The 24,294-nt window shown below is 37.5% G+C and overlaps 1 protein-coding gene across 1 annotated transcript; it reads right to left on the minus strand.

Annotated features, from left to right (window-relative positions):
- Positions 1-10,862: 10,862 nt before the first annotated feature.
- LEO1 (LEO1 component of Paf1/RNA polymerase II complex) lies at positions 10,863-22,908 on the minus strand. The gene is made up of 12 exons (XM_085303389.1): positions 22,809-22,908; positions 21,068-21,766; positions 20,688-20,792; positions 19,869-19,963; positions 19,069-19,214; positions 17,541-17,625; positions 17,079-17,173; positions 16,653-16,787; positions 15,944-16,079; positions 15,431-15,617; positions 15,061-15,158; positions 10,863-11,138 (listed from the first exon to the last, which is right to left on the minus strand). The coding sequence occupies exons 1-12, from the start codon at positions 22,864-22,866 to the stop codon at positions 11,034-11,036; spliced, it is 1,944 nt and encodes a 647-aa protein (XP_085159515.1). The 5' UTR covers positions 22,867-22,908; the 3' UTR covers positions 10,863-11,033.
- Between the last annotated feature and the right edge of the window lie 1,386 nt (positions 22,909-24,294).

Genomic DNA, 24,294 nt, shown 5'->3' on the forward strand with positions numbered 1-24,294 from the left:
CTATGAAACTAAAATCACTGGTGTCTCAAGATGAGCACCCAAGAACCAAAGCACCTACAATTCTACACTGCAGAATTTGAGCTCTAAATACTTGCTTTATACACCTTATCAAATACACCAATACTTTATACACCATAACAAATATTTTCTTGCTTTTTAAATATTTAAGTAAAYTCTTCACAAGATTTGTATGCTATACTCCCATCCCTCTAACACTATGTCATCTGCCTGCTCCTTCCTTGTCATGTTACACCATGGCCCTTACCTCGCAACACGACTCTCAGAGGCTTCACACACAGGCTGAATCCCACCGAAACCACTGCTCTGCACAACCACCAGAACCTTGCATGTGAATTGACTCGCATAGATGAGAAAATAATTGTACCTTGTGTGTATAACAGTTAAGAGACTCTAAGCTATGCAACATCCAAACATTCTATCTGTAGAAAAGCACAGTCTTGCCTCATGAGATCAGAAGTCCACCACAGAAGTTTAGCCTTTGAGCGAGAACGATAAACAAGTGGCTAACAGGCGAGGGTATGTCTGCACGGCAGGCCTGCACGGAGAGCTGCACACCAAGGAACCCTACCGCGTGGGCAGTGGGCTCCATTCGGGCTAAGATGCTCATCACTGCAAGAGAATTCTCATTATACAGCATGTATATGTGTGTGTATACACACACACACATATATATGCATGCACACACACACATTTACATACTTTTTTGCTGGATTCATTTAATTTTTCCACCTAAACTGCACTAATACATGCTCTAAACATCTTCTTATGCAAGTTCAGGGTTTTCAGTTTATTTTACAGTCTTCTTTGTTACCAGTTATAGTATACATATATTTATACAGTTTAAAAAGAACCATATGGAATCAAATGCTGAAAAATCCATCTTTTTGGCAAACAACTTGTGTAGTTCTGACTAACCAGAATGCATTTAGAAAGACAGGAGAGGCTTTTTTTTTTTTTTTTTTTGGTGAGCCCTCTCTCCATTAATTACCACATTTTCCAAAGCGTGAGAAATGTTTTGTGTCTCTCAAACTCAGCTGCAATAAAGCCCTTTGTACAAGGCCTAGATGTAATATATGCTACAGACGACCAGAACGGTGACTTGTGCCTTTCTTCCCCCACATATACCTTCTGTGCATTTTGTCTTCACTTCACTCTGCTATCGCTCTGCTTCAAGGGAGGCAGCTTCTGGGAGACAGGCAGAGTGATTTAGACAGTGCAATCTTAAATAGCCACAGCTTAATCCAAGACCCTTTGCTAGACTAACCACGTCTAAAGAGTTCTGACATTTCTCAGTTGCCAAAAAAAATATTAGTATATATTTCTATACAGCCATGAACTAGTCTTCATATTACCCAAGTCCATGCCACAGAGTGGACATGTAGACTAGGTACACACACTGCCAAGACAAGACATTAAGGTATTTAGTACTGAAAAGTTATCAGAGGAAATATCCAAAGTTAAAGCACATGCACAGAAAATTCAACTAACCACTGCATAGATCAAAGTCTTTTTCAGACTTCCTGCAAACGYTTTTCAGGTTTTTGAAATGTCTATATAGACTGATTTAAGAAGTATCTAAAAGCCAGACCCTTTCAAGACCAAAGGCCATCAGGAAGCCATGTATCTAAAATCTCTAACAACATTTGAAAACTATATATTCTTTTTAAACTTTACAAGCACAGACTGAAAAAAATAAGATATATGCTTGCTTCTCAGATTCTGCAATGTCAGATAAGCAGGCACAGGACCAAGACTCCTCCCCCTCTTTGAACTTGGCTGTGAGAGTATTTCAGATTTTGACATTCCCAGAGTTCAGCCTCACAGCATGACTTGATTGCTGCAATGCATCTGACCTGCACTGTTCCCAAAGACCCCCAGCTCACATGTGACAAATTGTTTTCTTAACTATGTCAAAAAGTTTGAGCTCTCATTTCTAGGTTCCCAGCAATCCTAGCCGATCGGCCAGCACACCTTGAATGATGTTACATAACAACAAAAACATGATTAGTCTAGCAAAGTCCAAGGAGATTTAATAAGATATTGTGAAAGGAAGGCAAAAAATAAGATTAGCTCAAAAGGAATTTGTGAAACATACCTCAAAATAATTTGTTCCCTTAGAAACAACAAAAAAAGTTTCCTTCCATCGTAACTGGAAATTGTTCTTTGATATGTAACCAAATGTATTGCAGATGCCTACCACACTGAAATATAGTACTATATATAGAAATATGAACTGGCCCTAGTGTCTAGATCAGCACCTCTCAACCTCTATTGATTTGCAACCTCAGTTCTTAATATTACTATTAAGTTTTCTGCATATCTGACATAAGCCTATTCACAACAGGACATCTTTTCAGAGACAAAGCACAAGGAAGTTAGATTTAAAAGCACTGCTCTATCCAGTCGTATGAATTATACAGTGGTGTATTTCTAAAGAACATATTGTAACCGCAATGYACTATACATTTATATAATTCAAGTGAAGTGAATCCAGAATTACATTTAACAGATTTGACTGGCACATGTATTAAGGATTTTTAACTGACCYAGAACAGCTCAGACTATCCTGCTTACTCAACAAACTTTTCTGACTGAGGGGGAAATTGTTCCCAAATTTTAAAAACAATATAATGCAGGATCAAAGTTACTAAATAACCACTAAAATTCACCATCTTGAAATGCATTAAACTGTCAAATTACAAAGTAATTCAAGTCTTCAACCTGACAGTGTTGCATTCACAGATTTAATTTCTCCCCTTCAGCATCTAGTAATACTATGCTATGGAAGGATTAAATCCTAATAAAGACAAACACATACCCAGTGTGGTCCGCTACATGTGAGCAGCTACTCCAGATTCAGTGTTTGGGAAAGTATGAGAGCCAGTATAATCCTATTTAGTTCTGAGAGATCAAACAGGATTTCTAAAAGAGTAACACATCCACAGATCAATGAACTGTTCTCAATTTAAGTGGGGTCACTTTGTAATCATGTTCCAAAAGCATTTTTATCTGTATGTATAAAGTTTGTGACCATGTCTAGAGAAATTAGCATTATATGAAGTTATAGATGTCACACTTAAAACTCGGGAATGGTATTCAAAAAACACCATTCATCCCCTTATCCGTCCCCTCATCCATATTTTGATTTGCTTATTGATACAGGAAGCTTGGTTCTCCCAAAACCATATCTAATGCTAACAAAGTGAACACATCAACAGACCACAGCATCCCTCATCCCTTTCTCAGCCACGACAACATGACATTAATATCCTATCAATTTTTTCTTAATAAGACCAGAACAAACAAAATACTTAAGGATATAATCAAAATGCCAATTGTTTAAGTGGACAAAACCCATGATGATATTATCTACAATAAATTCATGCTGAATGTAAAATGATGCTTTGACACAAGTTTCTGAAAACTAGCCAAATAGCTTTATGTTTAAGCATACATACAAATACTGCAATTAGCAGTTCTGAAGAACCTCTAAGTTCATTGTTTGTCAAGGTCTTTAACAAACAGCCTAGATATGAAACTTCCAGGTCCTTACTCTTAATGCTTTGCAGTCTGTCACTACTATGAAAACAGTAACGTCATTCAGCTCACAACAGAAAAGCCTCCACTCACGGCAATTGTGAACTGAACTTCCTCCACCCTAAGTCTTTCCTATGGAGAGGAAAAAAAAAAAAAAAAAAAAATACACACACAAAGAAACAATACACTTAGATCACTAGAAATTATGAAATTACTGCCCAATAGCTGAGCAGAAGATTTGAAGCATCTAACCACTGACATCACCTGAAGCACAAGAAGGAACCCTTCCGAAGGACCCTTCTACCACATCCAGTTCTGAAAGCAAACACCACTACCAGTGGCAATCCTGGGATAGTGTCACCTAAATGGTTACACTCCACACATACCTGATTACCAGCTAGAGAAGCATCATAAATAAACAAAGCGAATGCTCAGATGTTACTTCTATGACGAGAACAGAGGCAGTCAGAGCTGCAGAAAACTCTAGGCCTCATTCAGTCAATATAAGGCAACTCTTGCTATCCTCAAATACTCCCCTACACCATAACTTTTTCATCCAGTTACAATTAAGTAAATAAGGCATGGATATTCTAATATCCATGAAATTTCTTTACTTACAACAACATTCCATCCAGTATGACTACAGAACAACCAAATTAAGCCAGCTGGCTGTCATGATGACACCTGTTCTCTGTGGTATATTCTGCTTTCCATGACCAAGTATGACTGTAAGAAAAGAAAATGCTCCTGCACTTAGCTGAAGATATAAACCTACACTGGAATACTTTAACTCAGTGCCTAACAGTATTTTAAGGGTGCTGTTCTCAGCTGGACTCCTGTTTCCTAAATTAAAGGTTAAACCAGCTTGTAGAAACTGACTGGGAACCAGAAATCACTGCCTCTTAAAGTGGTGTATTTCTTGCTCTGGACTCTGATGGACCCCGTTCAAAATCTGCAGATGCAGCATCTGTATTGCAGGTTGCTGACTCATCCTGTAAATTCTTGGAAAAGTTTCAGTTCAGATCTGAAAAATAATACTGACAGAGACCAGCATGTCTTGTAACTGCACATTTCACTAGATGCCGAAATAAAGATCGATTTGCCTCCATAACTTTAAAGAGAACAAGTAGGAAAAATTCCTTTATTTTCTGCTGAATTTTCTTGCCTATCTTCTCCTTCTCAAACAAGCTCTATGTTAAAGTAAGTTTTTGTTTTCTTAAGTATGATGTTATCTGGGGACCCGAATCCTACTCTATCTGGAACAAATCTCTTCTTYTGATAGCAAATGCCTAGTCAGAGTGACAGGTCAAGGCTGAGTTAGTATTTTGACTGTAAAACACATTGCTCCATTCTTTTACAAACCTACCATAAATATCCACTGGACACTATAACATGCTTTTTGCACTTCCCATTAGACTAACTTTTTTTTCCCTCCTCAAAAGCAGCTTTCATATACTACACTGAATGCCTAAAGTTCACTGGGTTAAGGATCTCATGTGTTTATTCTAGAAGCTGATCACTTAATATTTACGATAGTTTAACTTGGGTTGGCCACTACCCTTCCCTACAAGCCCAAGTGCTTCTAAAGTATCTGTCCTTCTTATCCTGTCAAGTCAACATGCTGACTTGAAAGTTTTTGCCCTCTAAATTGATTTCCATTCATTACTACATATTAACCATTAAAATGTGCATCTTAGGTGTATTATACTATTTATACCAAATTTACCTCTTTTTACAACTGTAACTTGACACTCTAGCACTCAAATTCAGTTCTTTTTAAAGCAGTCTGCTACGAGATTAAGTACTTTTACTCTACAGATCAAATTTCCGCAGTGCCTAGAGTAATGTCCTATGTCCTCCCACTAGGTTGATCTAAATGTAATTAGTGCCAACATAAGAACCCGTCCCAGGCATTTTCAGAAGTTTAATTAAAGAATTCAAACAAATATGGTGCAAAATTCACAGCTCTATGAAATCATAAGCTTTTGACATCATCCTAAGACTGTCCATGTTCAATGAAGCTCTCATTTAAGTTCCACAAAGAGAAAAGGAACACCAGCTACATCCCAAAGCAATTCACAAAACTCTTGGGAAGAGAGATGAACACTTTCAGTCAGCAAGCTAACACTCAGCTGCTTCTGTCCTTGTTATCTGAGCCTCCTTGTTTCCACCATCAGACATGAAGAAGCTGTAAATTATCACCAATACTTTTCAAAATCATAGCAGGCACTTTGCATTTTTCCCCCTCAAAGGGAAAACACTCTAATTTCCTTCCCTAATCACCAGAAGAACTATTACTGAAAGAGAATCAATACAGAAAATTCAATTCAAAAGATGAATTACTGATCTGACATATACTGCGTAGAGAAGGGTACTGAACAATGGAAATAACTCAGGCTTTTAAACATTGATATAAAAATGAGGCATTCTTCAACAAAAATGTGAGAGATGTATCCTTCTTTAAAGAAAGATATCTTTCAGAGTCTGGATTATCAGTTTGCCTTAAACTAACACAGAATAATTTGTTTGCAAGAAAGCAGAAAACCCCTAAAATAATCAGGTATGAATTTTGAAATATGCAAGCCAGAGCTGCCCAAGGTCAGTTTTAAATTACATAAATCTGGTTTTGGCATTTGAGATTTTTTCCAGTCACTTTTGTAGGAAAAAACCAAATCAACCATGTTTTGGTCATGACACTTTGGCTTAATCCTTCTCTGTGATATACTTCTCCCTTCACAGATACAACATAGTCCAATTGGAGTTTATTGTAAGCTGAAAAATAAGATTAGGAGATAGCAAGATCACGCAGTTTAAATGAAATTACCTAATTCTAACTCAGTAAAAAAACCTCAAAGCTGCTGGCAGTAAATACTGTAAGAACAGGGAGTTCTGTCTGATATTGACAAACAGAAATAGTAGAATTGTAGATCTCAAAAGTACACTCCCCTCAAAGCAAGCAAAAGGGATTACCCCAACATGAACGTTAAATACAAGTGTACTAACACCTGAATAGAAGGGTTTAGATTACTGCTGTTGCCAGAAACCTTGTGTTAAATTCCTTTAGACATTGCAAATAAAAGCGTTCCTTCTGTATTCATGCAAGTTTTTCCCAGATACATTTAACAGAGATCAGTGATGAATTTTATTATAAGATCCTGTCACATGAAGAATATTTACCGCATTATCCTTACATTGGCAGATGAAAAAGCAGATAATTGCCAAATTACCAGGATATAGATTAGTATGTCTTTTCTAGTTATATTCTGAAGTGACTTGATAAGAACAAGAAGCATAAAATGATATAAAATCAGATGTCATTTGATTCAGTAAAAGGATATAAAAAGCAGAGGATATTTGTTAGTTAGTATTTCCACTGTTTTTAGAGGATTTTATTTAATTTACAATACACAGAATACAACACGTAAATGATTCCATGATTACTAGTAACTGAATGAATGCTATTACTTCCCAGAAAATTTGAACCATAGCTCAGAGAAATAAAGTTACTGTTGCTGGTAAGCTACCTCTGCAACCTCTCATTTCCTCAAGACTAGGTTTTAATGGAAGAAAGCCACTTTCTAAAGCTAAGCTTCCACTTCAATAACTGATGTTTTTCCAGACATTAGTCCATTAAACTAAGTTTCCCAGACTGCAAATAATAAAATTAACTCCCCCCCCCCAAAAAAAAAAAAACATTTATGAACGTTTCAAAAGAAAGAAAGAAAGGTTAGCTAGCTAGCTTGCCTGCTTTCTGGTAGAGAAACATTTCAGCACAGATTTACGTATGTTATCCTCTCATCTAGATAGCTTATGCAGTTCCCCAGACTGCCTAAGAGTTTTGAAGCAATTAGAGACACAAGCTAGGAATCAATATACTAGTTTGTAGCTTTAAGCCTTTCATGTCCACACAAGTATAAAAAAGAACAAGAGAAAAAAAAAAGAAAAAAAAAGACATAGCTCAAGTCAAAGAGCATCACTAGGCAACACTAGGTATTAGTCACATGGTTTTCCGTGAAGCACTTTCAAGTGAAGCCACAGGCACAAGTGACTCAGAATTAGAAAAGCCTACCTAAATTTCATGAGTGTAAAGTACAGGATTTCTTACAGCAAAAACTGAAAGAACATTTACCAAATAAATGAAAAAAAAAAAAAAAACAACAACTTCTCAATCATTCTCATGTAACAATCTCTGTGCATTCAACAACACTATGAAGCTGTTAAAGAAAAGCATACTTCTAGAACGGACACCTGTGTCTACCCGGTGAGAAATAAGTATTTGTGATTTCATAAGAAAGTCACTACCTCATGTTTAACACATTCCTAAGGCAGAAGCCTCGTATCAGGGCTGAGCTAGTCCTTGTAATACACAGGAATTATTCTACTCCTTTTTCCCCTTGCACCGCCTTAAGTCACAACTGACTTTTCAATGTGCCAATTCCAAGATACACACCAATAAGAAACTATTCCCTGCCTTCTACAGCCAAGCCAATGTTTACTTCAGAAGAAGGAAGCATCCTTCCTCCATGTGCTTTAACTCATGAGCATACCAACTTTCTGAGCTAGTTTTGATGTTCATATGGCCAACAAGCCAATGCAGTTGGCCCATCTGGCAGAAAACTCAAGAACTCAGCAGAAGTTTCCTGCCAGTTTAGCAAGCTGACTTTGACTTCTGACTCACTGAGCTGGGATACACATCACCAAACCTGCTGCGAGGAAAGAGGAAGGACGGCATGGGCAGCTGCTCCTTCCAGTGGGTACTGATCTGTCAAATGTGCTGTAACACAAAAACAACACCGAGCCGTATAGCTCTGATGAAGAAAAACACATAGTGGAAAATGTTATCCACTACAAGAAATAAAACTGCAGTTTAACAGCTGGAAAGCACAGAGAATATCTTGAAACAACAACAAAACCAAACAGTCAAGCACAGTTTTCAGTGACCGTTTTAAGAATGTTTATCCTACATCCTACCACTAGTCAGTAAATCCAGTACTCAGACAGCTTAACATCAGCTCTTCAAAGGAATTTTTCTTGGAAATAGTCCAAATCATACCCTTTCTGGAAGAAGTATTCTGAGCAGTCAAGCACAAGAGTAAATATTCCTTTCCCTTCTCCTTACTCATTTTGCTTTTGGTTTAATATTTTTAATTTAATGGCAGAAAACTGTCTTCAAGCTGAATAAAATTATACATTAAGTTTATAACTAGCAAGACTAAGTTCATTCAAGTGACTTTAATTACAATATGATTATTAAACCAATTTAAGCTCAGAAAACACTGTTTCTAAAATCTCATGTTTAAATAAGACTTCAAAAGAGCAATTTATAAAAGAAGACAGTATAAAAAATACTTAGTTTAATCTTTGTAATCCACAAAAATCATTTTTGGAAGATGAAGTAGGCCATTTAGTAAGTAAAGGCTTAGTCAGCATCAAACTTATGAAAGTGATTAACATGTTTTCACTCTTAGGAGTGCAGGAAAAATAAAAATAGCCAACATACTTTAATTAAACTAACATAAAAGCAAACACTTCATCAGTGAAATTGTGGTGTGATACATAGACTTTGTTGTTTAAGAGGTATCTGGGAGGCTTTTATGTAAAAGTACATGTTAGATTCACATTTCTCTATGGCTTGTTTCTTCCCGAGACTGTGATGAGCAAAAAGCAGGTAACTTCATGGAGCAAATCAGTCTCCCAGCAGAGGTCTAAACTAAGAGGATTACCAGGTCAAAATTCCAGCAGATAGAAAGAGGTGTTATTCGCACATTAAAGAGACAGAGGAACTCTTAGATAACACTTTAATTATAGAAAAAAAAAAAGAGAACAGTTTCTCAGGCAGTCAAAATCCTGAGTAGAAATTCTTCACTTTGTTTTTCGTATTTGCAAATGTCTATACTGCAGTCAGCTCCTCAATAGAATATATTAGCACATGCAGAGCTCTGTGCTACTGCAGCCAGAATGCTTCCTGCATCTTCCAGGTGGGAAAAAAGGAGGCAGAGTATTTCAGTAAACTACTAGCCTAATTAAAGATGACAAAAGCAAGATGTCCAGGTTAAAAGCTATTTCTGGAAGACACTAGGGAATGTCAGACAGCAAAATGCCCACCTTACGGCACTCAAACCTTTCTATCATTTTACAGAGCAGCAGGATTTAGCTGGAAGACAGAGATTGGTAACAGTTATTCTTACATAACTATTACCTACTTTATCTTACATAACATAAATAAACTTTCCACAGCATCAGTCAATGGTTCCATCTGAAGAGGTATTAAGCTAGTTCTCTTTTATTTCTGTTATCTCTTCAAGTTGCATCTAAACTCTGTAGGACTGTATGAAAACTCTGTTAAAAAAGCAACACAGATAACATCTGAATGCTATCTCACCAACTAGGGAAACTCTACATACGGGATATTTAATCTTAGAACAAAAGTGAGGAAAAGTTCAGATACTTCTTAAACTTGCAGCCTTTCCCTGCTTTACAATTGGCATTGCATAATCAAATACAGCGTTTAGAAATAATGTAAAAGAAGCAATGATTCTGTTCACAATATTCTCTTTCAATAACTTCCTAGTTCAACAACCAATTCCTAAAAACCAACCAGGAATAGTAAGAACCACCACCATAAGGATCCCATGACATTATGAAATGCTATTATTGTATTTAAGATACATATTTGCATTGTGGTTCCCAGCAGCTTTTGAAGGAAACATTCATGTCTCCTTGCAGAAATTTTTGCACTTTGTTTAAATAAGTGCTTTTGCTCTAACATTTACATTGCTAGCATATGCTCATTATTATTTTTTAACTCTCAGGCAAGAGATGTATTTTTCACATGCTGAAGTCTGGAACAAAAATCCATGTCTTAATGTGAACGCTTTATGACTTAGGTAAAGGGATGAGTCCTGTTTTAAATATAGCTGACTGCAGTAACTTCACAGGTTACACAAACAGGCTAAGAAATATTTTCAGTCATCAAAGTATACCAGCATAATAACATACAATTCATAGTCACCTGTAAATAAGGAATGTCTAGGAAAAAGCGAGCATTGTACTCTAACTCTCCCATACAAAATGATAAGTTAAGTCTCCATATCTTCATCGAATAAACTTTTTGTTTAAGCATTCTGTATGAAGATTATAAAATTTTTCCCAATAAACTTAATGCCAGTGATTAATGCAGTTGTGTAACCAGTTACTACAATTCTCAAAACTGAAATGTACCGTACAAGATATATATATATATGTATATTAAAAAAGGACACTGTGATGCCTGGTGCAACAGCTGATGCAATAAAGATAAAGCATTTTAAAAATAAAAGAAAGTCAGAAAACTTTATTCACACCAGAAACACAGAAGCCAATGGAATATGTCGTTATCAAAATAACCCCATTATGGTTACTTACACTTTTGCTGTAAGAGAACTGTACAATATATATATATATATTTAAAAATCAGCTTTTGTGCTTTCTCAGTATTAATCATCATCATCTTCCTCTTCATCGCTGATTACATATTTCTTATGCTTCTTACTTGCCTTGTCATCATCCTCAGCTTTTCTCTTTCCAGAAGGTTCACCTTCCTGAAGGCAAAAGAGAAAAAATATAAAGCTAACCCATAATTCAAGCCAAAACAGAAACTCAGAATAGCAAAACACCTAAAAAAGTATTTCTTGAAAAAAAAGCAAATTTATTTGTTCTAATTCTTTCCCTTTGTTGTAATCCAATGCAATTCTTTAAGTACAGTCAACAATGTTACCAGTCACAGACCCCAGCATGAGAGGGTCCAAATACAGCTGCAACTCCATTTACCTCAACGGACATACAACTACACCTGCTTCAAAGTCAACTATGGCATAGAGTAATTTATATCGTAACCTGAATTTATGGCATGTGCACTGTTATTCTCAACACTTATGAATTAAGTGGATAAATCTGAAATAAGGCCTAGAAATATAATGCTTTGGTATTTTAGATGCACTCTTAAGGGACACACTCCCTGTACAGTGCAGAAAGTCTACCACCAAAATCTGTATTACACTCTCCATGGAGTAAACAGAGGACACGGAGTAAACTGGGTACACAAATTAAAAATCATAAGAACAGAAATTTAAGTTTACATAGTTTTTTTTTTTTTTTTAAATGAGGGATTTTAAAATTATCTTTATTTCAAAGGCTAAAATACAGACTTTCAGTGCATGAAGTAAACTAACACATAATGTTTTTCTACAGGTAAACAGATTAAGGAGACAAGGTAGAACAGATGTTGATCTCATATCTCAAAGGAAGGAAGATGTATAACTTCATGATAAAACTCTCACATTCAGTGTAAAGTTAACCCTTATACTAGAAACAGGTGAAGCAATTCACAGTGCAGAGCTCTAGAACTTAATGTTAAATCTATGTAAAAACCCTATCTGTGAATACAAGAATAGGGAGGAAAAAAAATTTTTTTGATTAGTCAAATGGCCTACAAGGTAGTCCCGAATTGTTTCCTTACCCATTCATATTGGAATTCAACTTTTTTTTTTTTTTTTTTTTTCCTGGTCGTACTGTTTCTCTAAGCAATACCATAAAGCCTTTCAGAGGCTGGATGCCCAATTTCTAGCACTTAAATAGAGAGCCAATAGTGTTGGTTTTGGGGGGTTTCTTTTTTTTTTTTTAATAATGTGCATTTTGACCAATTCGGTTTAGATGGCCCTTCCAAACAACACTTTGATTCAGAATGCTATGAAAATGTTTGGCCACACCACAACTCACTAATGCAAAAATCATCAATTTTAACATGACAAACAAATAGTAACTCAATTATTGTTTATAAAAAAAAATATGTCTTTTAAAATATATTCTCAGGTCGGAGTAACCTCATATCTTTTTCCATTATAGTTATTTTTTTAAAGCAGTACATATTAATTGCAGTTTAAGAAGCAGCAAAAGACAATATAGGTTTTCAAAACTGTAATAAACTATGTTTTATTCAAGTCAATTTTTTCTATATTAGCAAATTGGTAGGAGGTGAGAATCTGACTTAGGAGGAATTAGTAAGCAAGGAAAATGGAAATTATCAAGAGTAGGAATCCTATTTAGCAAAACATTCCCATTAATTACAATAAAAACAAAAGTACTTGCCACTTAGTGATAAAGTATACTAAAACAGATTGACTTTTTCAGCATTGAAGTTAAGTTGTTACCAGCACAAAGATTTGTGCTGTGCTGTTGACTGACAGCACACAATAGCACAAGAGAGTGCAATGTTACCTGTATATTAAAATATTATTTATAATAAGAGCCATACTTCCATATGTGCCAGCTGAAAATAACTAGTTATGCTCTACTGCTTTTTAAATTCTGCAGCACCCCTGTGAGGCCATGATGGGAATATCACCTTTAAATCTAATTTTAAAATGGAGGCTATCACTGTCCAAGTAGCAGAGAAATCTTTTTGGCTAAATATTTTCTCTTGAGAGAGTAGAATTGTAAAATCTTGATGTTGCAGTATCATAAAAGGAACAACTGGCCGTGTCTTGTCAACAAAGAATTTAAAATTACATTTCGGTCTACATGCCTAACTCAAATTATGGCTCTTTCCAGCATAATAGTGTCATATTTTCTGAAACATTAATTTACTCAACAAATAATAAAAAGACAAATATCATGAATTTCAAGAAAAACCTACTTTTAGTTTCTCCTCCATATTACAGTGCTTTTTAGTGCAATCACTCAGTTGATGGTATAGACCAAGAGGAATAGCATCACAGCTACAAGAATACACGTTCAGAGTAGAATCATAGCAAACATCCCAATAGCTGGGAAATAAGACACACTCGATGAGAAATTTATATGAAGCAGAATATAAAAATGCAAATGAGAACAATCTTATTCCTTCCTTCCTGTACAGAGGTATGTGTCCTACTGAAAACTCTCACATAGAGGTCATTTACAGACAATTCTGGAGTTTCAAAAGCCGCAATTAAAGGAGTCTGTAATCATTCACTAAAAGGACACGTACCGAATCACACTGTAAAGTTATCCTCTTAAAAAGAAAAGCACATTTTATTAGTGAATAGTAATAAATATATAAGTATATATTTATATACATAAATAGTAAAGTGAATAAAGGCTTGGAAGCTATTCCAAAAGCTTACACTGATCTACTCACACTTCCTTTATTTTTAAGCTTCTGTATGTTATTCTACATATAAATTATATTTTACTTTAAATTAAATGTTTATAATAAAGCAGGACATGAAGATAAGTGAAACTGGAACTCAAGTGTAAAAATACTTCTTTTATATTCTACAAGGTAGTAATAAGAACCCATGAAGTCAGGTAAGTTTGGATATACTATGCTCCCACACAGCGAGGGCAGCTAGCAACAGAGCTCAGATGTGTCCAAACTACCCCTGCTGAGCCACATTTGGCTTGGAAGAAACAGAAGCTCAGCTCCAGTTCAGGGCTGCATCCTGTTCATCAACAGCAGGATTACAGTAATACGGAATGGCTTGTGTCTAAAATAAAGTGAGTTATTGGGTACTGAAACCAAGCAGGCCAAAGACTTGGCCCAACCCAGCTCCCTCTTGCAGCAGGGCAACAGTAAGCCAGGGAGCTAGGGTCAATTGCCACTTGTGACCCATTTCGAAAGTTTGCTCTCCTCTCAGCTCCCAAGGGTCGGCTCTTTGCCACAGAAGCTTTCTAGGACAAGGAGCAAGGGTCAAGAAGGTATACAGAGGTAGAGCTGATGGAGAATAGAGTCCACATACTTCCTGGTTCCACTTCTGCCACTGGATGAGAATAGCTTTTAATCTTAAAAATGGTATCAGTCAATTTTACAGAGTGTTATACCACAGCACAGTATCAAAGTGACATTACCTTAAACCAACAAATCTCAAGACTTGGCATACACAAAGATTCATTTGTGTACACCTAGCAGTGATCAATTACAAACAACAACAAAAATCCTTAAAATTTTAGAAGAAATAGTACTATTACTGTAGCTAATATTTGCCTTGATCACAACCTAATGTCTAGGTATCTGGGTGAAGGATAAAGTTTGTTTAGCAACGCATTAACTGCATCCCAGTTTTTAACTCTTCTGTTTAAAAAGAGCAGAAGTGCTATAGGAAGAGGCTTACTTTGTTTCCATAATAAGCAGAAGAGGAACATGTAGCTTCGCAGACAATACTGCACTAGAATTCGGATACGAAGTTTTCTTACTCCTTGCATAACTTTGATGAAGCCATTTTATGTAATTTTACACCATTTTTTTTCATCTATAAAGCAGTAATAATGTTAGTGATCTCCTTCAGAAATCACTCAGGTCTGAATTGATGCAAAAATTAGCACAATTAATTACTGTGAAAAGCATGCCAACTCAAATAATACATTCATCACAGCATAAATGAAACTAGAAAAATAAAAATATCAGCTTTTTAAGAACTAGATTTAGGCAGGAAACGCTCATGACCAAAAAGAAGTAGCCTTTTAAGAACAAGGCGCTTTTCTTACCTCATCACTAGTAAGTTTCTTCGCCTTAAGCAGTCTTTGTGTTTTATCTTCATCTGAGCCCTCATCACTGTCAGAAGAATAGATTCTAGCACGTTCCTCTACAAAGAAAAATGAAAAGCTAAACATTTATCCCTTTCCAAAATTTGGTGAGGAAAAGATGGTATTAAAAGCAATTCTTTTACTTTTCATCCCACAAAAAGCAGGCAGCATCTAACTCCATAATAATAAAAAAAAAAAGATACCACCTAAAATCATGTTTTCGCATGTCTCAAATGGACAGGTAAAAATACAGTCTTACAGGATTTTCCTGTGAATTAATCTATCTGATTTAGACAGACGCCATTTACCTGCTGGTAGAGTTTATTATTACCTCTGATGCCACCTTTGTATCTGTTTTTGATAGCTGCTAAACTGATTGCATCATCTCCCTCATCCTCCTCATCATAGCGATCAGGTTCTAAATAATTTGCACTCAGACCACGCTGATGCTGCTTCTCCCGCATTCTTCGCTGCTGAGACTCTCTACGAATGGAAGCTCTCAACCTCTCCTCTTCTTTCTGTCAAAAAAAGAAACAAAACAAAAAAAAATTCTGCCAACAATGTATAAAATCCGAGGAACAAACAAACAAAAAGTACTCTGAGCACCTAATATTCTACTGAAGCTTTTGAAATCACTTCACAGCAGTGTAAGAACCATCAAACCAGAAAAGCCATTCTAAAGCAAAAAAGATGGCATGCTCAAACCACACTCACGACTAAACAACTTTTGTCTGTATCTCCAAAATGCAGTGTCTTTCAGGAAGTTGTTTTATGCTCAGCTATATTATATTTGTGATTTTTTTAGATGAAATCAGCAAATAAAAAAAATCTTATGCAACAGTACCTTAATCATTTCTGTGCGCTGAGACTCTGGGTCGCGACCTGCCATTGGCAAAATACGGATTTTCTGAGTTTTTGAACATCTATCTGCAAGGGACAGAGTCATCTTCCTGTGGGTAGCGCTGTCTGTAGAGTGTGGCCTGTTATAAAATTGTTAGGGATTAAACACTTCTTAAAAGAATGTATCCCATTTCTAAGGACACCTGTTGGACAGGCACACTTACAAATTCAAATATTCATCTGCACAAAAATGAAACTACTATTATATATTTAAAATTCACATGCACTATAACAGATACTGGAGACAACAGCTCCTCTCCCAGCAAGCACTCCACAGTTCATTGTCAGCCTAAATAATCATCCTCACATTTCAGTTCAATATCCCAAGCCACAGTCATTATTTTGATGGCAATAATAAATCAGAGAAAAAGGTTCCTTTCAGAGAGCATTAATGTTCTTTCTAATTCATGTGAGGGCTTTTCACTTAAAAATGTAAATTAAAATACATACAGTTTAAAAAGGTGTTATCTATGTACTGCACTATATAGCATACTAGCCTTACAGACCAGGAGACACGCATTAGGAAATCTTGTCCAAATGCTGACTGTTTAGCTCTGAAGGTTTACAAAATGATCTCTTAATTTTTTATATGCTAGTTACAACAGTTCATTACAAAAATAATACCACCATTTGATACGGAATCATGCATTTACCTGAAGGTTAACTTTGTTTTGAAAACAGCCTGTCCTTGTAGACCTGTCCCTTGTCTGATAAAGAGATGGTTGTGATCTCCCTGTAGTGGCGCTTTGTACACATCAAAGACCTCATTGCCCAAGTGGAGTGACATGCTTAAAAGAGATTCACATTATTAGTTACTTTATAAAAAGTGGCTACATTCTATTGTTTGCCTCACCTATAAATGGAAGAAGCCTTTCTGTTTCCTTTTCATATATAGCCAATAATTATACTTCAATCTAAACAAAGCAGAGTGTAACATTTTCAAAGCACTGAGGCTTTTTAATAATTACTGCTGTGCAGCACTGACTTCAAACTTTGCTGATCTTCCAATTCTGCACGCCACGGCATTTCACTGAAAGACAACTGCTGCACTCCTTCAACAGCAGAAAGTCCAAACTAACCTTCCATCCGACCATTTGACTATCCGTGCATTACTTTCTCTAATCTCATTTCCTTCCTCATCTCGCCGCATTCGCCATCGTATGGTGTTTTCTACCTTTGAGAACAAAAAATTGTTTTAACTCATAATAAGGAATACTGTTGTAAAACTGTAAAATATACTCTGCAGAAGTCAAGAACTATGGTTACAAGGGCTAGATAACATGCTGCATGATGCAAAGAACGGAAGATGAAAGGGAAGACTTTTACAGAGGAAGCGCAGCTATTAAGCTTTTTTTTTTAAAAAAAAAAAGTAAGAAAATGTCAAGCATTACTAAAACTGATGAGCTTTCTTCAGTGCTGAACTGGTCCACACCTTCATAATCTGAGCCATAATTCAAAACACCACTCTACAATATCTGAAATATACTTCAGAAAGCATAGCTAGATGATCATGAAAGAAAATAGGAAAATTAACATTATACCTTGAGTTTTAACCTAGTTCTACCCTCCTCATCAAGCATCTCCTCATCTTCAAATTCATCCTCGTAATACTGGGGGTCAAAAGGTCTGTAATAAATTACACAACACAATTTTTATTCTTCTAAAAAAATTATACAGATTATTCTAGGGTTGTGCAAAATAACAGGTGCTTGAAATGTTTAAATTATAAGCTGCACACAACATTAAACACTACAGCTGTGAGACAGTCAGTTCTGCAGTAATGGAATTTACTGCATTGATTCTACACCACAGGAAACCTGCCCAAGTGTCTTCACTACCATCAATTATAGTAACTTCTAATATTCTGACTCTATAAATGGCTGTTGCTAAAGAAAGCAAGTCTGTCTCAGAAGATACTGTTTCTTTTGTATCAGGATGATGAGGTAAGAGTTTGGAACCAAAGTCTGGAACTAAATATGTATATTATACAGAGAAAGCCAAAAGAAAAATGATTATCTTGCAAATAGGGCGAATTAGTGATTTTCTACCAGTATAATGTTTAAGTCTATTTTTTATTTTAATCACAAAACCAAAGGGAAATAAGAGATGACTTTTCTTCTCTTCCTTCAAAAAACCTGATGACTGAAGAATAAAGAGGAGGGTAAAAAAGTGCCCATTTACTAGCCTCCTTCCTAATAGTTTCTATGTTGTTGCAAGGGAAAATAAATGACAGCAATAATAAATAATAAGTAATACAGTCCCTGCTATCCTGCAGTCCTATCTGACCAACCCCCTAAGATCCTCTGGACTTTTCTCACTGATTACAGCCACTAACCTAATTACATAACTAATTGTTATGTAATTCATAACAATTCTCTCCTGAAACGGCCTATAGCATGACAGCCTAAGAATTAGTTGACTAACATATGACAGAAACAATGCTGCACTGCCAGGTAAGAAGATACCTATTAAGATCTCCAATAAAGTTTTTTAATGGAACACTCAAAAGAGGTGGATTTACGGTAATCAGTAGAAGTGTTCAAGGTGGGCTTTAGGGCCACACCTAAATTAAGAGTCCTTTGTGGTATTATTTTGTGTCTCTCTACGAATTCCAGCAAATTCCTTTAGCTCGGATTAGGTAAATCAGAACTTCATACTAAAATAGTATATATAGTACACACAGATAGAGTTATTTTAAAATTCAAAATAATATCTTATTTACTCAGAAGCACAGAATGAATAAGCACATTTGGCTTTCATACCTCTGAAAGCTGGAAGCTATATTTAGAATTCAACTGACAGTACATGCTTTCATATAAACCGTATTTTAGGCGGGTTTTTTTAAGACAAAAATTTACTCAATCAAGCTGGACTCCAAACTTGTAAGAAAAATCATTTACTTCTTGATTAGGTAATAATCAAATGAAGATTACTATTGATCAACCACACAAAAAGCGTGCATCTTAACCATTTTAAATATGGCCAAAGTATTTAATTTACTACTAAAACAAAAGCAACACAGTGAAACACTAAAAAAAAATATTAAATACATATTTAACGTATAATTACCTGGGCTCCACGCTAAGGAAGTTGGGCAGCTTCACAAAATACAAATCATTACCCAAGTCTGTGTTTACTTTTGGTATTTCTACCTCTATTCTAGTCTCTGGAATGGGCTCCTCTTCCTGCTGTTCTTGATTCAGTCCATTCTCATCCTAATGATGAAAAAGCAACATAAGCATAAACTGAAAAATACCAATCTCACTGTTGTTGTTAAAACAAGCACTTGTATTTTGTCCAAAGATGTCATTTGTATGTACAGATGGAGAGGAGGTAACTTGCATATTCTCAGTGAAAGTAATCAAACTTAGCATTTTCACACCCCACTTACAGTGGTTTCAAACAGGAACGCAAACACAGAAAAACAAAGACAATGAGCAAATAGTAAAAGAACTGACACAAATATTTATTTTTCAGTTGAGCACTGGAATTACAGTTGGGGATAACGTTTTGATGATAAAAAGGTTTTTTTGATTTACAGGACTCAAATGAAAATACCTGTCAAATGGCTGTACTAAGGTGCCAAAGACAGTTACGACTTCATACTTTTGTTCATGACAATCAATGTATTTCTTTCATATATGAAAAGTCAGGCAGGGAAGGGGGGAAGATGAGTAAATTAATTCATCCAGCAGTGCTACAAGTAAAAATATTAATAATTATTTTAGCTAGGGCAAAATTATCTGTAGTTTCTTACTTAAGCACTTATTGTTAGTCTTTTTTTCACTAAGCTGTATCAAGTTCAATCAGTCTTCCAAATTTCAAAGCGGAATGGCAGGTCAATTACTTCAAAAGTCAAGTCTACTCACAATAGGCTGTCCTGGAGTTGGTGGCTTGTCTTCTCCATCACTCCCTGAAGAAATGTCATCTGCACCTCCAAACAGATCCATAACATCTGTATGTTCTTGAGCAAAAAAAATATTATTTTTAAATATGCATGTACACACACACACAGAAGAAAGATCAACACATTCTTTGTCTTTATTACCACTTAAAATCTCCTACAAAGACTAAAAATTGAAAATGTTTATGAAGGAAAGATTAATTTCTTATGCCATAAAAAAAATTCCCTTTTAAGAYTCAAGCTACATTTGTCTTGGAAATGCACTACTAAATGGGAGAATCTGGTTGAAAACGAGCAATAGAAAAATCAAGATTAACTTATTTTATTCAATAAACAATATAAATATTTGTAAACAGCTACTTTGTTATACATTTTGGAAATTTTACATCTGAAAAGAATCAAAACCTATTTCTCAGGCAGTTAAACATCACAGAAAACGCTGTATATTCTCCTTTGACTATATGCACTTTTTTTTTTTTTAATCTCCTTCAGAAACAAAGGAGTGAACCAATACTTACATAAGAAAGGTTTTACCTCTCATGACAGAAACTGAAAGACAGATAGAACTAATCAGAACTAACCATAAAAAACACAGTGCACACACACAAAATTTTTGCTGTACCTTTTTGTTATTTCTGTGACATTACAGTTACACCATACAGCAAACAGTATTAATGGCATCACTTCTGTGGCAGATGAATGAGGCAAGTTTAAGACAAGGATTAAAAAATAAACAAACCAAAAATCCACAAAATCCTCACATGCACACAACCCCATCAGTTACCTTTCTGTCCTTCTGTATCACTGTCTACTTCTGAATCTGATGCAATTGGTTTCTTTCGTTTCATTCGCAAAACTTCATCTTCACTATCACTGCCCCTTGCAGACTCTAGTAGAGAGCATAATTATTCTCAGTAAATTAAGAACTTTGTTCCACAAATTTTAGAATTCCTTTGTATTAATAAAGTTGATTCAGATGATAAGGAATTTTTAAAAGCTGCATAAAAAACCTTTACAAAGAGGACTGTAGTTGAAAGCTAAGTGATCAATGCCCTTACATTTAAGTCTGAGTCTTTTCAAGTCAATATAAATGAAACACTAGAGATCAGACTGGCAAAAAGGAAGCAAATTATTACCACAGTATTCCACAGTATTCAGTCCTACCAGATTTATGCTCTTGTTCCTCCTCATCAGAATGCTGGGCTCTTTCATCGTCATCAGAGTTCTGCATCTTCTCCTCATCAGAATGCTGGGCTCTTTCATCGTCATCAGAGTTCTGCATCTTCTCTTCATCTGAGACCTGAGGTCTCTCTTCATCATCAGAGTTCTGCATTTTCTCCTCGTCAGAGTTCTGGAGTCTTTCCTCATCATCAGACATCTGTGGCCTTTCATCTTCCTCAGAGTTCTGCACTTTCTCCTCATCATCAGAGTTCTGCTGCCTCTCCTCGTCGTCTGACTGATCACTTTTGTCCTCTTTGCCCCACTTTTCATCTTCTGAATGTGCTTTGTCAGAACCGTCTCCCTCTGAATGATGGCTGCCTTCATCTGATCCATGCCCTCTGTCATCATCATCATCATCGTGAGCAGCTTCTGAAACACTGTGCTGATCCGCATCGGACTGATCGTTATCTTCGTGCTCAGAATGYCCTGAAGCTTCAGAGCGATTGTAGGATCTTTCAGAGTGGTTGTCACTCCCTGTATGATGTGATGCTCCCTCATCCTCACTATCATCACCAAATAACTCTTTATTACTAGGTTTTACTGCTTCCCTGTCATCATCCTGGTCACTCTCGCTTCCAGAAGCATTACTACCAGAGCCAGCATTCTCCTGATCAGAATCAGATTCAGATCCAGAATCAGAATCTGCAAAACAAATACCACCCTTTCAAAAGTTAAAATGCCCCTACAAGAAGAAAAATAAAGAGATGGATATTGCGTTAAAAGAAATAATAGGCAGAGAACTATAAGAAACAACTGTAAAAGTTACCKAGAACAACAAAACGTTACTGATGCACAGGCATCACAGGCAACAAAAGAGACAAAGAAAAAGGATAAACAGAATGTAATGTTTCAAACCACAGTGTATTACTTAAGATTGTAAGCTCCTAAAAAGAATATGCGCTTATACAAAAGACAATAAATTTTGAAATAGCAAGGGCATAAAGCATATAGTGTTTATAAAATTATAAAAATTTAAAACCATCATCATTTCTGAATCAAAAGTTAGCTGCCCCACTCTGTACYCTGACACACTTGCTACAGTGGAGCTACTGTTAAGCGCTGGGGTTGRGGCATACAACTGTAATCAAAAAAAAAGAAGAAAACCTGCTACACACATTGAGAGTAGCATTTTGAAAATACACAAATGACAGACTCTAAAACAGTATCTATTAGGATGCACTCCACCATTTTCCTTTAGATGCTGATGACAGCTGAAACTTTTCTGGATAAAAAGGCGTAAACAGGGAACTTCCCTCATTTCCACCATCCCAAACCCAAGCACCTCTAAGCAAACGTATGATCAAATGTCCATTTATCAAATTCGTTGTCAGAATTGAACTTTTCATTAGTTTCTGATTAAGAGTTTTCCAGGGAAGTGGGGCTGGGATAGAGCCAATAGAAAGCGCTTTTTCATTGATCTGGATATTTTAGAGTATGTAAATGGGAACTGATACACTATTAAAGAAAGTAAAATACCCCTACCACAGCAAAGCGTTTTAAAGGGGAAAACAGCTATAAAAGCGCCTGCGACTCTGGTCTTTGGCCAGCAAACGAAGCGTGCCATGAGCCGCAGGGCAGCGCGCCTTGCCGCGGGCACCCGGGGGGGGGGGGGGGGGGGGAAAAGGCCCGGCCCGGGCCGGGCCGCGGAGGGCAGGGGAGCGCGCCGCCCGCCCCTTCCCGGCACCTTTCTGCTCGGCCTCCGAGTCGGCGTCGCTGCCGAAGAGATCCTCCATGTCGGCCATGGCGCGAGCGCCGCGCTCCCCGGCCGCCGCCGTCGCCTGCCAGTGACGTCGCACGGAGCGCCGCGCGGCGCCCGCGGGCGAGGGCGGGAGGGAGCAGAGGGAGCGGCTCTTCTTAAAGGCGCCGCGTCCCTAAGCGCCGCCGCCGCCGCTCGGGCCAGCCGCCGGGCGCCGCCGCCATTTCCTGCTGCCCCCGCGGCGGCGGCGGCGGCGCGGCCACGGGAGCGAGGCGGAGAGCGACGCCGCGGCAGCGAGCAGCGCTCGTTTAAAGGGCAAAAGCTGCTCGGCGGAGGCAAACGCGCTTTGCTGGGCCACAGCGGCCGGGAGGAGCCGCCCGTCACACTGCGAACACGCCCGGCCTCTGGAGCCGGCCCGCGGCCCCGCGCGGCGGGCGAGAGCAGGCGGCCGCCGCCGCGGTGCTTCGGGCATCCCGCCCCCTCTCCTCCTCAGCGCCGCGCCCGCGCCGCTGGAAGAGGCCGTGGCCTCGCCGGCGTCTCGCCGCCTGTGCGCGCCAGCCCTTGGAGAGCCTTCCCCTCCTCCGGCAATGCGGTGCGAAGGTCGGCAGGAAAACAAAACCAAGCTTGCGGGGTCGCTTTCTGTAGGGGTTCACCCGGGCCACCGCCTGGCCGCAATACCCCTCTGCGCAGAGTCTCCTCAAACTTATACGTATATAATTATATACATTATCGTATATAGTAACGATCTTCCAGACCACGTTATTATAGACTTGGCTCACGTTTGATTGACAGTGACAGGAGCGGGGACATGAGCACAACGTAATGATTTCGGGGGCATTTACAAGAATTTGGTTTAGTACACGCTGAACAGACACTTGGAGGACTCTCRCCTACTTAGATCTGTGAAAGTTGTTTTCCCCTTCTACGCCTACACATTGTCAAATTTGGTTGAAGTAAGATGGTTCAAAACTCATGTGCACCAGTACTAAGACTTGTTTTCAAAGAGAACACTGAGCTGTTGCAGTAACATTTGTATTTTACTGCAGCAAGAGCTGGGAATTGGAGGAGGAAACATTTAACGTTTTAGTAGAAATCTTTCAGGAGCAAAGTTAGGCATAGCGAATGGCACAGACTTGCTCAGCAATCACTTCTTACTTGTTGTATGCCAGAGATCACATCCTTGAGGATGCAATCTTGAGGTTTCTATGCGGCTAGATACCCGTTTCCTACCACAGTCCCAGGCTTAACTGTCTCTAAGGGAGCAGCTGAGCTGGAAAATACAGTACACGGAGAGGGGCAGTGGCTGTTGAGCTAGGGAGCTTCCCAGAGATCTTTTCTTAAACAAGCCTGTTCACAGGCATTTCAGCCAAGTGGCAAAGCTCTTGCAGGGAATGGGTAGAAAAGAGCAAACAACTCATGAACTGTCTTACTACCTAAGGCTGTATAAAGCAGGCATAAAAGCTCACCCCATTTC

The sequence above is a fragment of the Rhea americana genome, unplaced genomic scaffold (assembly GCF_003343005.1).
Source record: "Rhea americana isolate MKP2758 unplaced genomic scaffold, rheAme1 scaffold_2, whole genome shotgun sequence".
Classification (NCBI taxonomy): domain Eukaryota; kingdom Metazoa; phylum Chordata; class Aves; order Rheiformes; family Rheidae; genus Rhea; species Rhea americana.